At 40.8% G+C, this 16,444-nt stretch overlaps 3 protein-coding genes across 6 annotated transcripts in view; all 3 read right to left on the bottom strand.

The window, feature by feature from the left end:
* LOC147337117 (protein NLRC3-like) overlaps window positions 1-16,444 on the bottom strand; it is a 310,085-nt gene that overhangs the window by 32,544 nt on the left and 261,097 nt on the right. The gene's annotated exons all lie outside the window — the stretch shown is intronic.
* Window positions 377-14,456, bottom strand: LOC147337118 (phospholipase D1-like). 3 transcript variants are annotated; one of them, XM_086285790.1, is made up of 6 exons: window positions 14,226-14,456; window positions 11,873-11,978; window positions 2,937-3,053; window positions 2,399-2,647; window positions 1,882-1,975; window positions 380-1,543 (listed from the first exon to the last, which is right to left on the bottom strand). In XM_086285790.1, exons 2-5 carry the CDS (start codon window positions 11,888-11,890, stop codon window positions 1,922-1,924), a joined length of 438 nt encoding a protein of 145 aa, XP_086141916.1. In that variant the 5' UTR covers window positions 11,891-11,978; window positions 14,226-14,456; the 3' UTR covers window positions 380-1,543; window positions 1,882-1,921. The 3 variants fall into 3 exon arrangements, with proteins under 3 accessions (XP_086141914.1, XP_086141913.1, XP_086141916.1); XM_086285788.1 differs by lacking the exons at window positions 11,873-11,978; window positions 14,226-14,456 and having other exon boundaries at window positions 377-1,539; window positions 2,937-3,263; XM_086285787.1 differs by lacking the exons at window positions 11,873-11,978; window positions 14,226-14,456 and having other exon boundaries at window positions 378-1,543; window positions 2,937-3,263.
* Window positions 5,624-7,927, bottom strand: LOC147337119 (uncharacterized; the record flags this gene model as incomplete). The annotated part of the gene is made up of 2 exons (XM_086266091.1): window positions 5,624-6,748; window positions 7,073-7,927. Coding segments are annotated over 2 exons (1,542 nt in total), but the record flags the coding sequence as incomplete, so codon positions are not given.

Consider the following 16,444-nt stretch of genomic DNA (forward strand, 5'->3'; position numbering starts at 1 on the left):
ACTGCACCTCTACAAACAACAATGCCACGGACTGTCAGCTGCTTTTACATGCTGTGAACATGAGTAGGTTTGATCAGAGTTTCAATTATCAAAGAAAAGACAAACTGAGCAAAAAGAAGGAAAAAAAGACCAACTTCTTCCCAACTGACAAGAAAAATACTCGTCATGTTTTCATAATAAAGGATCAGGCTCCCCATTTATGACAGCTTGGACCAATAATGTATGTTACACTGATGCTACTGTAGAGACAGGGTCAACATCTCTATTTAAATATAATTAATATACAAAACACAATAAAGGTTATACATGAATTATTCATTATTTTTACTATTGATAAAATTCATGTATACTAATCAAAGTTATACATGAGTAACGACATTATTAATAATGATTAATAATAATAATTCTAATGCCAACATGATGACTGTTCATAGCTCCTGCTTTGAAATACTGAACTTAAACATTGACCTGATGAAAGATCACAATTCACAGTGGCCCACTGTCAGAATCATTCTGAATATAAACTCATCGAGTTAATCTGAACCTTTCTCAAATGTGCTGTGAATAAATGCTGCTGCAAGCCACTGTGGGAAAGCTGTGTTATTATCATGGAAACATCTGTGACACATTCACAGAGGACGAGGACACAAAGGGACGACACGCAGAGGCTGTGTTAAAGTCAAAAATCCAAATCTTTAGTCCTAAACAGGCAGTGGTTACAAACAGGAAGACGAGCAGTCCATTAAACAGTCTACAGGGTCAAACATACAGAGAATTCAAACAGCTATTAAAAACAAATAACTGGACACTGAAAAACTTCAGTGATGTGTGAGGCACCAAAGGGAAGCAGCTGAGTATATTCAATGAATTCTCTTCAAATACAAAGACAGAAACTCCTACAGGCAGCATGCAAACTGAGCAGGATACACAAAGATCAGAGATTACAAAAGAAATCAGAAAAGGATTTCAAACTTACTGAGAGCAAGGCCTCTGTTACAAATCTGTCTAATAGAAAAACATGCTGTACAGATACAATACGCTCAGTGTTCATGGTCATTTAAAAACTGGCTCTACCTGAACCACTTCAATATTTTATGAAGTCACTGAGTCGACCATTTCTACAGTTTGTTTCCTTCATTGCAGTTAGAGTGCGGCTGGTAAGGATGAAAACACACACAGAGCGTAAATTGTCTTTGTTAGTAACAAACGTCAGCAAAGAAAAGACAAAACACACAAACACTCTCATGATATTCATGAATCATTAGAAAGCATCCAAACATTCTGCTCGTGGACTTTTACAGTCTTATTTGCACTCGCTCATCTTCATAATCATCCTGATCAATACATGACAGGGGAGGCTTTGAGGTAGGCGGGGCTCTCTGCTGATGTCAGCATGAAAGGCAGGACCAGCGTCTGCCACATGTTGGTGAAACATCACAGTACACTGGCGTGGTTTCCTTTCCAGATGTTGGACGTTTGACACTTCAACGTTGAGGCCAACAAGAAGACACAGTTTTGGGTCGGGTTGCTGCAGGGTTTCTAACTGAGCAAAAGCAGAAGCACACAGACCAACAGGGATCAGATGCTGAGTGTTAGAGGAACATCTGTGCTGATCACTGAATGCTGCTGTGGTCTCTTGTTGAAGTTGGCTGGTGGGACAGTCTAATAGTGATATCCTGCCCATCGGAGGAACACTTTTAAACACACATGCAATACTTTGTTTGTATTACAGTCACAGTTTATGTTATTTTTGTCCTTTAAAAGTGTTGCTGTACTATAAAGTCCTATAATTTGAGGCTAAAATGGCTCAGAGAGTCTCTCTCTCAGAGGATCTCCTTTGAAAGTGGAGACGGCTTTATCCGCTGATCCACGTCACTTTACCTGGATGTTTTCTTTGAAGCTGGATGAAGACTCCTCTCCCTCACTCCTGCTGCAGCTGTGTGGTCCAGTTGGCCTCTGAGGTCACAGTCAACATCTGTAGCAGAAGAGGGGAAATAAAAGTCCAGGTTACCAAAACTGGGAGCTTTTCCAAAATAGAGCGTAACTGGACTTTTTCAGCCTTACAGGCAGATAGTCGTCTGAAGCTGCAGCTTTTTCTTTTTAGCTTTTTCCAATCTCTGCTCTCGGCTTTCTTTGAGAACATGTCTGCTTTCTTGGCATGGGTCTGTCTGCTGTTGGTGAAGAGACTAAATCCACATACTCGCTACTAAGATCTCCTCAAGTAGTCTCAACCAGATTACAGTTTAAGAGTAAATGTCTCCTGAGAGTTTCACCTTGGGGAGATGCTGTCTTGCTAACATGCAATCATGAGCATTAATCTATGAGGTGAAAAAGTCATTTTAAAAGCTCCAGCCACAAGTTTTATTTCATCTGTGTTTTGGTCAGAGTCCCATCAGACCTCCAGAATGGTGTCAGAGTGTTTTCTATCCACGTGATGAGCACAGGCCTCAGGTCCAGACCTCCACGGGCACCATAGCCTCTTTGGAGCTAATAGGTGCAAGAAGGTTTTGTTGGGATAGGAACTGAAGAGGAAACTGACGAGGAAGGCAAGGATCTTCTTCAGCTCCTCCGAGCCGGGACCTCTTTGTGTAGGCCAGCATTGGCCAGGTAGCCCTCCAGCATCGCTGGATGGCCGACAGTGGAAAACCTGGAGGAGTAGGAGAGAAACAGCAGCTTGGAGCATGTCTTTATACTGTTTAGTTTTTAGAGCCACAGACTTTCTTTTAATGTCATTGTTCAGGATCTATGACTGATTATGTATTTATTGTATTCCTCCATGACTGTGTGACAGCAAGTGGAAAAAACCAGCTTCACCTTTGTTGATGTGCTTGTAATTTTAATATTGATTAAATGGCCATGAAATAATAGAAAGCTCATATATGAAAATGTATTTTAAGAAGTAAAATGTTAATCTGAGTACAAAGGAGTACACTCACCTTCTGGTAGATGGAGGTGTAGCGAGCGCTGGTGAACATCCAGGCCTCCTCGTAGAACTGATCACTGATTGGATCCAAAACATCGATGGAGGATCTGTGTAAGCGCTGAGGATCGTCCTGATGGACAGAACAGAAGGAGAGTGAGACAAGTGAAGATATACTAAACAACACTGTGACATGAACTGAGCCACACACAGTTTGATTCACAGGTGATTGACACATTATTTGACCACGAGCAATCTTTTCTGGTTTGACGCCGTCTTTGTAGCCAGAAACCAGCTCTCTCCTCGGCTTCCTCCACTACACGCTTCCCCCACGCCAGTCTCCTCCGTCACTATAAAGGGGAGAGTCATGAGCTCCATCACCCTCACCTGTGCCGTCCAACGTCCCGCCACCAGCCTCCACTGCAGCAGGCCAGAGACCACACCCCTGCCACAATAAGTAAAAGTACATCCTTGCTGTACCCTTAATGCTAAATGTGCTAAATTAACCGCTGCCTTTGCCCCTTTGGGATTATTCTTATGTCACTGGGATGTTGACCTTTGACCTTCACATTAGAGAGATGGGCAGACATAATTAGTGTATGAATTTTAAAGTAACAGGTAATAAAGAGAGTGCAGCAAATGTAGTCAGGTTTATTACTCTGTATCACACATGAGTGCCCGAGGGAGGCGGGGCTGACTGGGGAGACACAGGAAACAGAGAGACAGGGCTGACTCGACATGAAACGATGAAACGTGGGACACGGGAACAGAAACTAAACACAGGCTGAAATGAACACTGAGGGAGGGAGAACTAAGATTACTGAGAGCCCGATAAATAAGAAGAACAAAAACCAAGAAAAACAAGAGTCAAAGAAAACCAAAAACACAAAGCATTGGGCCAGGACCCACTGCTGTGACATTTATATGTGATAAAAACATTAAAAACTGCTCAGATGTTGAAATCTTTCTACGTATACTTTAGGTTCAGCTCTCCAGCCTGGCATTTGGTTAAGCATGATTCAAACATTTGATTTTGTTTAACTGGTTTTAATTATAGTTACTTTTTGTGAACATTTGTTGCAGCATTTAAAAATACATCATTTATTTTCAAACTTTTATTTGATTTAGAGCATCATATTTGACCAACGTAAATGTTTTAATTTCATATAAAATAACTGAAGCAGTGAACTAAATATCTGAAATCTTTCCTTCCTTAAAAGTTATAATCCTACTTAAGTTATAGTGCAAACGCTTAAGCAACAAATATACTTGATGCTAATTAATTAATATTTCCCTTTGATGTTGCAACTATGCGGTCACTTCTGTCTTTAAACAAAATAATATTTTCCAGTTACAGAAATCATAAAGTCCAAACTAAAGTGCTACTGTTGCTATATGCATTTTATATAAATCATGGATGATGGTCCTGACATGAAGGAAGAGAAAGTTACAGGTTGCATCCTTTGACTTTGTCTCCGTGCCTTTGGGCGATTTTCAGAAGGACAGATGTTTCTGTTCAATTCTTAAATCAATTTTTTCAAACACAAACACTATTTTAAAGCTTCTAGAGAGTAAAATATTAATGATAATTATAATAACAATAATAAAAACAAAAGCTCTCAGATCCATCAAACCAAGCAGCAGAAAGAACAATAACTGAAGAGAAAACTTTAACCTTGTAGACTTCATTATGTTCCAGCTGCTCTACAGACGCTGTGACCTCGAACTTAAGCAGGTCGTAACGTATGTGCAGCTCAATAACTTCATAATCAGACCCTGTGGTATTTAGGCAGCAGAACAACTAAGAATAACAACTACAAATAATGTTTTTAGGTTTCTGTTGTACTGCAAGGTTCTGTACAGGAGAACCAAACCAAGAGCAAATATTACGTCTCATTTACACCTGAGCACGAAGAGCCATCAACATTTAGCAAATTGAATCATCTTTGTTTAGATGCAAGAAGAATCATATAGAAATGAAAAAGTAGAAATAGAAATCCAGAGCAAAGATATCCTCTAATTCAGCGTAGCACATGTGCAGCTGCTGCGATTCACGTAAGCATTCGGCTCGTCGCTGTTGCAGATTTTTCTCTCGCTGTTCTGGCTCACAGCGCTGCAAACACAAAAATAAATATCCCCAAAGCTGTGGAAGGGAGCTAATTAGTAAGAGTATTGTTACTCTCCGCAGGAGTAGTCCAGCAGTACAAATCAGTCCAATAACAAGGTGTGTAACATCTAGCAGGGTGACAGAAAAACCCAGGGTAACTTCTAAGGACCTCAACGTCTCTCACATTGTGTTTTTTAAACATGCTTCCATTTGTCACTTCAGTCTTTACTCTGAAATACAGGAAGAGAAATCATGGCTGAAACAATTTCTCATGAAACCAGGGGTGTGGTCCAACAGTCAGTTTGGTGAGGAAGGTTCCTAACTGAGAGAAGTGACCCAGAAGTATCTGTGTAGCAGCCACAATGAATCCAGATCATGAGCTTTATTAACTGATCAAAGTCTCTTCTATCATCTTCTGTATCATTCAGTTTGCATTGGTAATGCCCATTATTGTAATGCTTTTTTAAGACCAGCAAAACTTTATTTCACTTTGGGTTAGCTGGGATAAGTGATGGATGGAGGGAATTTTACTTCAGCCACAGAAATCCTAAACAGGAAGGAGGAGCAGAGTTACAGTGGATCACTATCCAGCAGGGAAACAAGGTTTATTTCAATTTCTTGGCCATGAGTGAGATTTACTGAGTGGGCAAATTAGGGAGACGACACCATCAGATCCCGAGCCCTCCATGTGTTAATCAAGAGACGGCTGCTGTGCTACATCCATAAATAATGAATAAATTAGGAGCTAAAGCTGAAAGGACAGTTTATTTGTACCATCAGTGAAGATATTTTACATTTGAATTTTTTATTTAACATTTGCAAGATTCAATAACATAAAGAACCTGAACAAGAAAACATTTATGTGGATCAAAATACATTAAAACAAAAACTTTATAATAATAAACTTTATAATGTTGAAACTTTTCAACCAACTGATGAAAACAAAGCTAACCACTTGACATGAACACTACAGTAGGACAGTTTTGAAAGCTTAAAATGGAACTAGGGGAAGAGTTTGATTCACAGCTGCCTCATCAGATTTTTACAGGAGATTCTATCTGAACTCTGTGGAGCCTGATCTCAAGCTTTTTGAGTCTGACACAGAAACCAGAGGATCTTTCTGTGTCTTCAGATTCACTGTGATCCAGTGATGGGAGTGATTTCAGCCCTGAGTGATCGCGCTGATGTTTGCACAGAGCAGACAATGAGGTGAATGTTTGGGCACATTGGTAACAGTGAAACAGTTTATTAGTAACGTGGGATCGTTTGTGTGCAGAGTATGAACTGAGATTCCTGAAGCTCTTGTCACACTGGTCACAGCTGTAGTTTCCTTCCATGTGTGTACGTTCATGAAGGTTACGACTATGTGACTGTGAGAAGCTTCTGTCACAGTGTCTGCACTTGTGTGGTTTCTCTCCTGTGTGGACTCGTTTGTGTGATTTAAGCTTCCATGCAGTGGTGAAGGATGACCCACACTGATCACAGAGGTGCTTTTTAACCCCACTGTGAATCAGTTCATGTCGTTTTAAGTGATGTGATGTGGTGAAGCTTCTCCCACATTCTTTGCAGTATTTCAGTTTGTCTCCAGTGTGTCTACGTTGATGTGTTTTAAGGGCAGCTTGCCGACTGAAAGTTTTTCCACAGAGGTCACAATGAAAGTCTTTCCCACCACCACAGTGATGACAGGGTTGAGAACTGGATCCATCTGTGTCGCTCTGCTTCTAAACAAAGACACAAAGACAGTGTAAGTCAGTCCTTCAACATTTGTATCCTGATTTCGCCTGAAATAAAGAGCATCTCTGCAGACGTCCAACTACATTTGACTGTTTCAGTTAACACACTCAGTTTACTGGGCTGCAATAACTACAATACTACCACCATAATACTACAGTAATACTAAAATCATAACTGAAAGGAAAATCTGAATAATCACTCAGAGCTGCTTTTCCATGCAGTAGAATTGCTAACATGCTAACACAGTTTAATGAGCAGAGTTGTTCCAAACAGTCAGGCTAAAATGACAAGATAACAATATAAATACATACCTCACAGTAGCTGCACTTGTAGAGTCTCTTTCTGGTGTGGATCTGTTGGTGTCGTCTCAGGTGACGTGGAGATTTAAAAGTCTTCTCACACAGGTCACATTGATAAGGTCTCTCCTCAGTGTGGGTAAACATGTGTCGTTGTAAGTCTGTGTGAGTTATAAACTCTTTGCCACACTGTTCACAGCAGTACACATCATGTCTGTTGTGAATGCGTAGGTGTGTATTTCGGCTCCCTCTCTGGCTGAAAGTTTTTCCACAGATGTCACAGCTGTATGCCTTAATTCCAGAGTGGGTAACTAGATGCCTCTGTAAGTGGCTACTGTGAGTAAAAGCTCTGCCACACTGATCACAGCTGTATGCCTTAATTCCAGAGTGGGTAACTAGATGACTCTGTAAGTGGCTACTTTGAGTAAAAGCTCTGCCACACTGATCACAGCTGTATGCCTTAATTCCAGAGTGGGTAACTAGATGCCTCTGTAAGTGGCTACTTTGAGTAAAAGCTCTGCCACACTGATCACAGCTGTATGCCTTAATTCCAGAGTGGGTAACTAGATGACTCTGTAAGTGGCTACTGTGAGTAAAAGCTCTGCCACACTGATCACAGCTGTATGGCTTAATTCCAGAGTGGGTAACTAGATGACTCTGTAAGTGGCTACTTTGAGTAAAAGCTCTGCCACACTGATCACAGCTGTACGCTTTAACTCCACTGTGGATGAGTTGGTGTGTTTTTAGGGAACCCTTCAAGGAAAAAGACTTTCCACACAAGTCACAGCTGAACGGTCTCTCTCCAGTGTGGATGACCTGATGCTGTTTTAGTTTAGCCCTCACAGTAAAACCCTTCCCACACTCGTCACAGGTGTGTTTTTTCTCTCCCTTTCTTCTGTGAGGTTTGTCGGCCTCCTGAGAGCGCTGACTTCTGGCTCCATGTTGGTCCTGCAGTGACAGAGATACAAACAGAGGCAGTGAGTGAAATGCAGTCGTGGAACAAACTCAACCTTCAAACTCCATTAACACTAGTTTTAAACCTGAAGGTGGAGCGTGGCACCAAACACCTTAAAGGTCTCTTATCCCCACCTGCTGGTAGTTCTAATACATTACATCCAACCTGCTGTTAAAGATAATTCATGACTGTTCAAACACTAAAATCATGCACACACACACACACACACACACACACACACACACACACACACACACACACACACACACACACACTTTTATAATTTAGATTATTTTGTTGTTTCCTATTACATATTTCTATAATTTGTATAGATTTATACAGAATTATTCAGTGATAATAAATCCTATGTTTGTTTATTCTAAAGGAACCCCGTTAGCTTCCACAACAGATGTTGCTCGTCTTCCGTCAAATACTCACATAAAATATTACACAATAAAGTGGATTCAAGATATCCACATAATTTCACTCTTACATCCACAGTGAGGTTTCACAATTGTTCAAATATAAGCAATCGGCTTCCTCCCACCGTCCAAAGACATGCAGCTTGTGGGGATAGGTTAATTGGATAATCCAAATTGCCACTAGGTGTGAGTGTGAATGGTTGTCTGTCCCTGTGTGTTAGCCCTGCGACAGACTGGCGACCTGTCCAGGGTGTACCCCGCCTCTCGCCCTATGACAGCTGGGATAGGCTCCAGCGCCCCCCGCGACCCTGAAAAGGATAAGCGGAAGCGAATGGATGGATGGATGGATAATAATAATAATAATATCAATAACATTGAGGCACATTACACAAGTTTCAAAAACAAATCATGTCTTACAATATTTACAACAACTAAAAGCTCTGTAAATCGGCTTTTAAGTGTTCATTGAAGTTTTGAATAATTCTCTAATTTTTTAAGGCAACTTATTCCACTTAAAAGTTGCTCTAAATGTAACAGTTTTACAAAACGTTACTTTTAACTCGAGCATTTACTAAATTGCAGCTTGTTGAAAACTGTGTAATATGATGATGTATTTCATCTGGATACTGCAGCTGAGCAGAATAAATGTGGTGTGTTTAACAGAATTGCTTTCTTTAGAACTACAAGTAAGCCATAGAATATTTTAGCCTGTACAGGAAGCCAAGAAAGGTTATTATGCATGTTATCAATATTAGTATAGTATGAACATCTTCACACTAATCTGGACGCCTTATTCTGGACTAACTGAAGTCTGTTAAGATCTGTCTTATTAGCTGCTGACCAAATGATTGAACAATACTCCAGATGAGACATTACTAGTGCATTAATGACATCTTTCATAATGAAGAAGTGATACACAAAGAGCATTTCATAGCCATAGCTATGCCTTGTCGGCAGAGTTATGTGACATTAGTGATGTTTGTACTTTCAGCGTTAACTTGGTTTTAAAGCCTTTAAAATATACGCCGTTCAATAGTCGACCTTCATCTGACAGAGAATGTGATGATTTTGTGGATAATTAAAGTCAGTCATATATCCACAAACACAACAAGCTGAAAGTCAGTGATGCTGCTCGGTTTGCAGTCCTGAACATCACGGCACAAGCAGGATCCACTGCACTGTTAATGTGAGCTGTGTTATATTGCTGCCTCTGTTCGGTGGTGTCGAGCCAAACGCACTTTAACGTGTGTTTGAACGAGCTGACGGTTCACTCGTTAAGCTGAAAGAAAGATGCTTTAATCACAGCAGTCACACATGTGTCCACTGCACCATCTGGAACTCTTCTTGTTTACACTCGTAATAACACAAACACTAAATCCTGCTTCTCTGGTGCTGTTGTGTAGCAGTGTGTACACCTGAGACTGTCACCTGTCTGTCTGTCCTGCACTCTCTCTCTGTTTCTTTCTCTCTGATTGTGGAATAAAAGTATGAACATGTGTTTATAAGTTACACTTGTGTTTGAATCCTGCAGCTTATCACACATTTGATTTCCATGTGTGACGACTGCAAGTGTCCAGAGTGAGGACAGACTGAGGGAGCCACTGCTGCACATCATCTGTGAGGCTTTGCAGCCCTGATGATCCACCAGGACAAACTCAGCCGTGTGTGAGGAAGAGGAGGAGGAAGAGCCAGCAGCAGCTGACAGATGGAGAGAATAGACAGACTGTTCCCTGTTTGTGAAGGACTGCTAGGAAAGTTTAACATAACTGTCTGTGCTGAATCAGTCTTATTAGGTAATGTTCAAATAATGTGATCATCCCAGTGTTTTCAGTGTGGGAGAAAGTACTCAGGGCCTTCAAGTTACACACTATGAAAGGCAGCAACAAGTTTAATGTTCAGAAACCTAAAGTCTGTATCAGCAGCAGGATGGAGCTAAAAATAAATGTTGGTTTCAGTTCTATGAAGCTTTGAGTATTTTGGATCAGTAGCTGCTGTGTTTGTTGCATCATATTGCTGTAATTGTTTATATGCTTTATATATTCTGAGCTAAGTTGATCTATAGTGTTACATCATATTCTATAAGGATGTTATGTGTTTGTAGACTTTCTGCCCAGTTTGACCCATTTAGCAGAAGTCAGCCTGTTTAAGGCTCTGATATCTATTCTGTGTGACTTACAGCAGTTATGACATGGTCTGATTTTCTCACCCAATAAAGGAATATTTCATATATCAGTCTACTCTTCATTCTATCAGACACAGTTATCACAGCTCCTACATTTGCTTTTTACACATATATGTAAGCATTGAGCCACATTTAGTACCAACATATTAAATGAACAATATTTGTCTCTTATATATGAGACATCTGTATACACACTGTCACAGATACTTGTCTGTGAGTGAAGTGATTAATATAATAACTATAATATTGGCCATATTATATTTACATTACCACAGTGAGATGACTTTAGTCTCATGAACAACATCAGCTAATTGTTATTTACAGCTAATCTTAAACGACTGTTCAGCACAGAAATGAAGCCCAACAATCATGTTTCACAGTCCTGTGGTCTCAGCCTCAGATACTCATCAAATCACACAGAGCTCATGTAGAAACAAATGAACTAAATATGTTCTCCTTCATTTCTGTCAAACAAAGCTGTATGAAACGTTTCCAGCTGTTAGTATCATGGTTGCTAGGCAACCTGGGCAGCGCGACGGAGGCTAGACGTCCCATTTCACGAGCCTACGAGCCTCGCACTTCGGCCTTAGCGGTCTTTGAGTACGCGGCCCTTGAGGACTTTAAAGCTGCAGAACCTGAATCGGGATACAGCCATGATGATCTCCAGCCTCGTGCTCGCCAACATTCTCACCTGAGTTAAGAAGACGATCACTGAAATGGTCTCAGCAGGTCCTTTGATGACAGCAATGAAATGCAGCGGTAAGGCTTTTTGGGGATTAAGTTCGTTTTCATGGCAAAGAAGGACGATGCAGTTCATCTGATCACTCCTCATAACATTCTGGAGTGCAGGCAAAATGCTATTATAAAAACTTAAGCAGCAACTTCTCCAGGTTCCAATATTTATGCAATTCTCAAACCTTTTGGCCACGACTGTATAACCTCTTCTGAAGTTTAGTGGATGTTATACATGGTTATGCTCAGGATGTGTCGGCCAGTTTCCACTGGAAACGCCTTTTGGTTAAACTGTCAGCGAGGAATTTGCATTTGCACTGTTACATTTTTATATAACTTTAATGCACATAAACAACAGCTGCTTGTTTCAGTGAAAATACATTGATGGGTTTTTAATAAAGTTGTGCAGCTGTAAAGTATTTTGTCTGGTGTCAATTCTATCGTCAGCTACATCGTTATGGCAAATGTTCAAATGTATATGGTGATAAATATCTTTGGTCATATGGTCCTGCTCTGTCTGTCACCTTCTGTGTTGAGCTCATTGTTTCCTCTGTAGTGGCTGAGCTGAGTCCAAGTAGCTGAAAATGTTCCTCTGCTGCTCCGTCAGACTCTCCTCCTCCTGCTGATCAGCTGGGACACAAAACAGATCTTTGTTAGGCTCCACACTGCACTGAAGAGTCAAAGTGTCTCATATGTTCATCTGACAAGTAAAAGAACACATTTTTGTTTCCCGAGGTGGGCAACTTGTTGGAAACAAACACAAAAGCTTTGAGCACTGATACCTGCCATTGCTGGCATTGAAAGATGCAACGCCAGCAATGTGGATTGTCAAGACTCAAACCAATCATCAAGCAAAGACAACAGGGATCATTTGTTTCTGTTTATTTAGCATTCACAGCATTTGTAGTTGCCTTCTGTGCAGGGGAAGTCCACGCACACTGTGTGGTACCGCCATCCGCAGAAGGTGCATTCAACCTCTGTAAGAGAAACGAGGTTGTCTGAGACTGAAATGATATTCACTAAAGAAGTGGTGATTTGTAAAACTTCACATTTTGATCCGGGACGTACTCTGCATAAAAACAAGCGCTCACTCTTCCTGCTCAACAAATGACAAGGGCGGAGCCTTATACCACGTGATACAGAAGCTGTGCCGTGTGATGCTAAAATTAGCAGGGAAAAAACAACGGAGAGCACGTCAGGGATGACGAGAAAGTGACAGGAGAAAATCCGTCCCGGTCAACCACCCAAACATCAATAACGGGAACCTTAGACAGCGCTTCCCTATACACGTCGAACTGATATTCACTAAAGAAGTGGTGATTTGTAAAACTTCAAGTGTATGATAAGGTGAAAACAAATACACAACTGCATGTCATGTAGTTGAAGGTTTTTTTTCTTTTGGAAGACCAGAAAACACTGAAAGTTACAAATTAGTCCTTTATTTATCCAGGTAAAAAAAAATCTCATTGAGATTAAAAATCTCATTTCCAAGAGAGACCTGGCGTCATGGCAACACAAGTCACATACCACACAGGTATATAACATTTATAACAAACACAATATCCCAACATGTGTAACAAATGTATTGTGCTTGAAACAAATTCAGAATAGGTGATAAAGCAGCTGCACATGTGTGTCACGAGTAAATCTGGCTGTATAACAAACAGAAACAAGTGATGCTGCTGTCTTTGCTCAACGGTTGGTTTGAGTCTTGACAATCCACATTGCTGCCATCTTTCAATATGTTTGAATGCACCAGTGTAAGTGCAGCCACTCAGACTCAATGTGTTCATAGAAACAGGTGCAGATGTGTCACGAGTTCATCCAGCAGTAGCTATGGCACTTGGCCACAGGGGGCAGCAGTGGACTGACCTGCATTCGAGACTGCTCCAGCTGCTCTGTGACAGTCAGTAGATCTGCTACAAATTGCAGATCATATGCAAGTTTTGGAAATGACATTATAAATATTCCTAACTTAGCCACGGCAGCATTGTTGATGTATTACCTATATACTACAAATTATTCCACCTGCTGAAAAGTGGATCTAATGTGGGCGGACTCACACTTAGCAAATAAACTTGTGATGTGAGAATGTAATCAAACTGTTGATCAGAGGCAAAGTAATTTAAAGTTTATGATGCTATCGTCTAATGTTAGCTGACATGATGTTAGCTTGTAAACTTATGTTGTTGTCTGGGTCTCATGTCTGATCTGATGATAATAACTGTGACAACACAGAGATTAAATAAAGGACGTTGGCGGGACTTCTTATGTTAGAACTACAACTTCAGTTAAGGAGTGAGACGTAAGGTGACAAGGAGAATGAAGAGAATGAGAAAGAAGTAACTGGGAAGAGAAAATGAAAACAAAAATTTGAAATGATCAAATTTGTGTTAACAGATGATGGTGATTTTAGAAATTCAAGTAATTTAAAGGTTTTATCCTGTTTGTTGTTGTTTTTTTCATATTCTTCTATTTGCAAGAGGTTATTAATAAAACAGGTTCTCTTTCTGGTTTCTCTTTTTGGACGCACTCTCTACAGCTTATCACATCCAAAATGGCGGATGTCAAGTACAAAACCTCGACAGAAACAATCAGCAAGAATTTTAGCATCAGTCCAAAATAAAACTGTCCAACTACAGAGTTTTAAAATCCAACTAAACTATGAACAGAGATCTTTTACAAATAGGCTATTGATGAGATGACAGTGGTAACAAAAACGTACACATCCGCGCACACAGACAAAAAGGCGGGAGAGCGTTTAACGGTCGACCTCATGAGTCCGTTACCGTGAACTATGGAGCGGCAGATTTGTGCTGGAACTGAGCTGCACACAGCTGATGTTAGCCAGGAAACATTACACACTGCTAACGTTACCTTCACACGGAGCTCCACACGGAGACGATCAGCGTCAGGCACAAACACCAAGTTCAGAAAAGAGGAACTTTGAGCAGGAAGGAAAGAGTCAGAGCGGCGTTTGAGGACACGTTTACAACCACGAACATCAGAATCTGTCTGTGCTGCATTCAAGTGCAAGTTGGAAACTCACTAATCTCTGTCATGTTGTCCAAAGATGATTTATTTCTGCTGGTTTTCTTGTTTGAAACACAAACATGTGTCAGCACTTTGTTGTTCTTCACCCTGCAGCATTTGAATATTTCAGGAGTAAACTGATCATAAATTCATGAAGTCATGAATGAAAGTGCAGACTGAGAGTGGATCACATGATGTTTGAGGTGTGTCATGTGACATGTTCAGTATTGTCACACATGTCTAGATTGTCCCTGATATCATAGCTGCTCAAACACTGATGATTATATTTGAAGAATTATTCCTGATGGCAGCAAAGTTTGATTGGAGCTCTCTGTCTGTGCTGATTTGTCGCCCTCTGGAGGTCAAAGCACAAACTGCATGATGTCACTGTAACCACCACAGAGACAGGAAGTGTTTTTAAATGATGAAATATGTCAGTGATGCTGATAGTGTGTTCATCACAGACGTTCAGGCTTCATGTTGACATGAATCAAAGCTTTTATTCAGCAACTTTAACAGAAGGATCAGAAAAATAAAACTATACAGCACAGTGATGCTGACTGAAGCCACAGCATTAAACTAAACAAGCATCTGATCATCTTTAACAACATCTAATAAATAATGACAACTATTTACTCCTGTATTTCCTACAATAAAGCCTGTTCAGATATTTGTTGCTGATGGAAATGTAAAAGGCTCCCAGGAACCAAAGGACCAAAACAGAGGCAACAGTCACAGCTGCAAAGGATCCCCTAACACATAAACTGGTTCGAAGATATTTTCTAGCTCTGCAGAGGAGCTTGATTGCACGGACAGTAAAAAGTGGATTCAATAACAGCAGCGAGCGCTGAGTGATATAACGGTGCTGCGAGCAGCAGTGCAAAGGCTCACACAGAGACAGCAGCTACACTGTGTGTGGATGTGATCCACAGTCACAGCTGTGGGTTTCAGTCAGTGTGTCTCTAACTTCATGGTCACATTTCAAAGCTTATTGGAGCCAGAAGATGTTCAAGTAAAAGATTTATTGCTGTACTCGTCTACCAGGATAACAGGAGGTTCATAAAGCTGTGTAATACTTCAGCTTTACATCATGGAGTAGTAGTTGTGTCCCTTTGTGTTTATTAGTGTGTTCACACGTCTACTTTAACTTCACTCTGTAATGAAAGGATTCAAATCACTGATAAATACATACATGCTGACTCTGAGTCTCAGTGAAGGAGGAAAGGATGGATGAAGGCAGCCTAGTGTGGGTCATGTGTGTCCAGCAGTCATCCAGGGCCTGGATCCATCTGTAACAGGAAGACAAAGTCCAGCCTGTAATCATCCTGTCAGGCACAGCGTTTCCATCCAGCATCCTGACGACGCTAACAACCCGTCAAACGTCTCCTCTGGTCCACAGAAGTCACACTTCCTGTGTCATGTTTACCTTTTTAAGTGTGCTATTCAAGCCTGTGTGACCAACTCTGACTCTCCAGATTCCATCCTGGTCTCTGCTGCAGCTTCTTCTACACGACTGTTTTCTGTATAATAATATCTGCCTTTCCCGTCTCTGTCCCAGTGTGCCTGCCACTCGTCCTTCATCTTTACCTTCATTATACTCTTCACCTCACTTTCACTGTATTTTATAGTCAAACCTGCACGACTTCTTCTTGCTGCACCTTTTTAAACTTATCGTCCTGTTCATTGCATCAACACCGATATTCACAGGGAGCCATAAGAAATCCACTTCTATCCCTCTGTGTTTGATTCTATACAGTAAATGAAGTATATCAAAAACAATATGTTGCCTGGAGTCTGAAGACATATCACCTGTGCTCACTAGCACGCTGCTAGAGTCCCAGCAAACCACATACCTCCATATTAGTGCGTCCTCCACCCAGTTCAAGCCAGTAACATCACTACCAGCTCCCAGTATAAACTGCCACATCATCTGTAATTCTTTTACTCATCACCAAACTTATTTGTGGGAGAACAAATGCAGCAGCCGTTCTTTTATCTGACAGTGTTGACGCATCAGTAAATATCCTCACATGACCTGAGGACTTTCCCACTATATGAACCTG

Source organism: Aulonocara sp. 'chitande type north' Nkhata Bay, linkage group LG3, assembly GCF_057382095.1.
Source record: "Aulonocara sp. 'chitande type north' Nkhata Bay isolate Kocher_YH1m ecotype deep benthic linkage group LG3, A_spYH_male_GT1.1, whole genome shotgun sequence".
NCBI lineage: Eukaryota > Metazoa > Chordata > Actinopteri > Cichliformes > Cichlidae > Aulonocara > Aulonocara sp. 'chitande type north' Nkhata Bay.

Excerpts from the sequence above, each read along its gene's own strand:
- LOC147337118 (XM_086285788.1), bottom strand. The coding sequence starts at position 3,158 with ATGTGTCAATCACCTGTGAATCAAACTGTGTGTGGCTCAGTTCATGTC. Across the intron at positions 2,648-2,936 it reads ACACCTCCATCTACCAGAAG|GTTTTCCACTGTCGGCCATC; the intron begins GTGAGTGTACTC and ends CTACTCCTCCAG. Across the intron at positions 1,976-2,398 it reads ACTCTGACACCATTCTGGAG|ATGTTGACTGTGACCTCAGA; the intron begins GTCTGATGGGAC and ends CTTCTGCTACAG.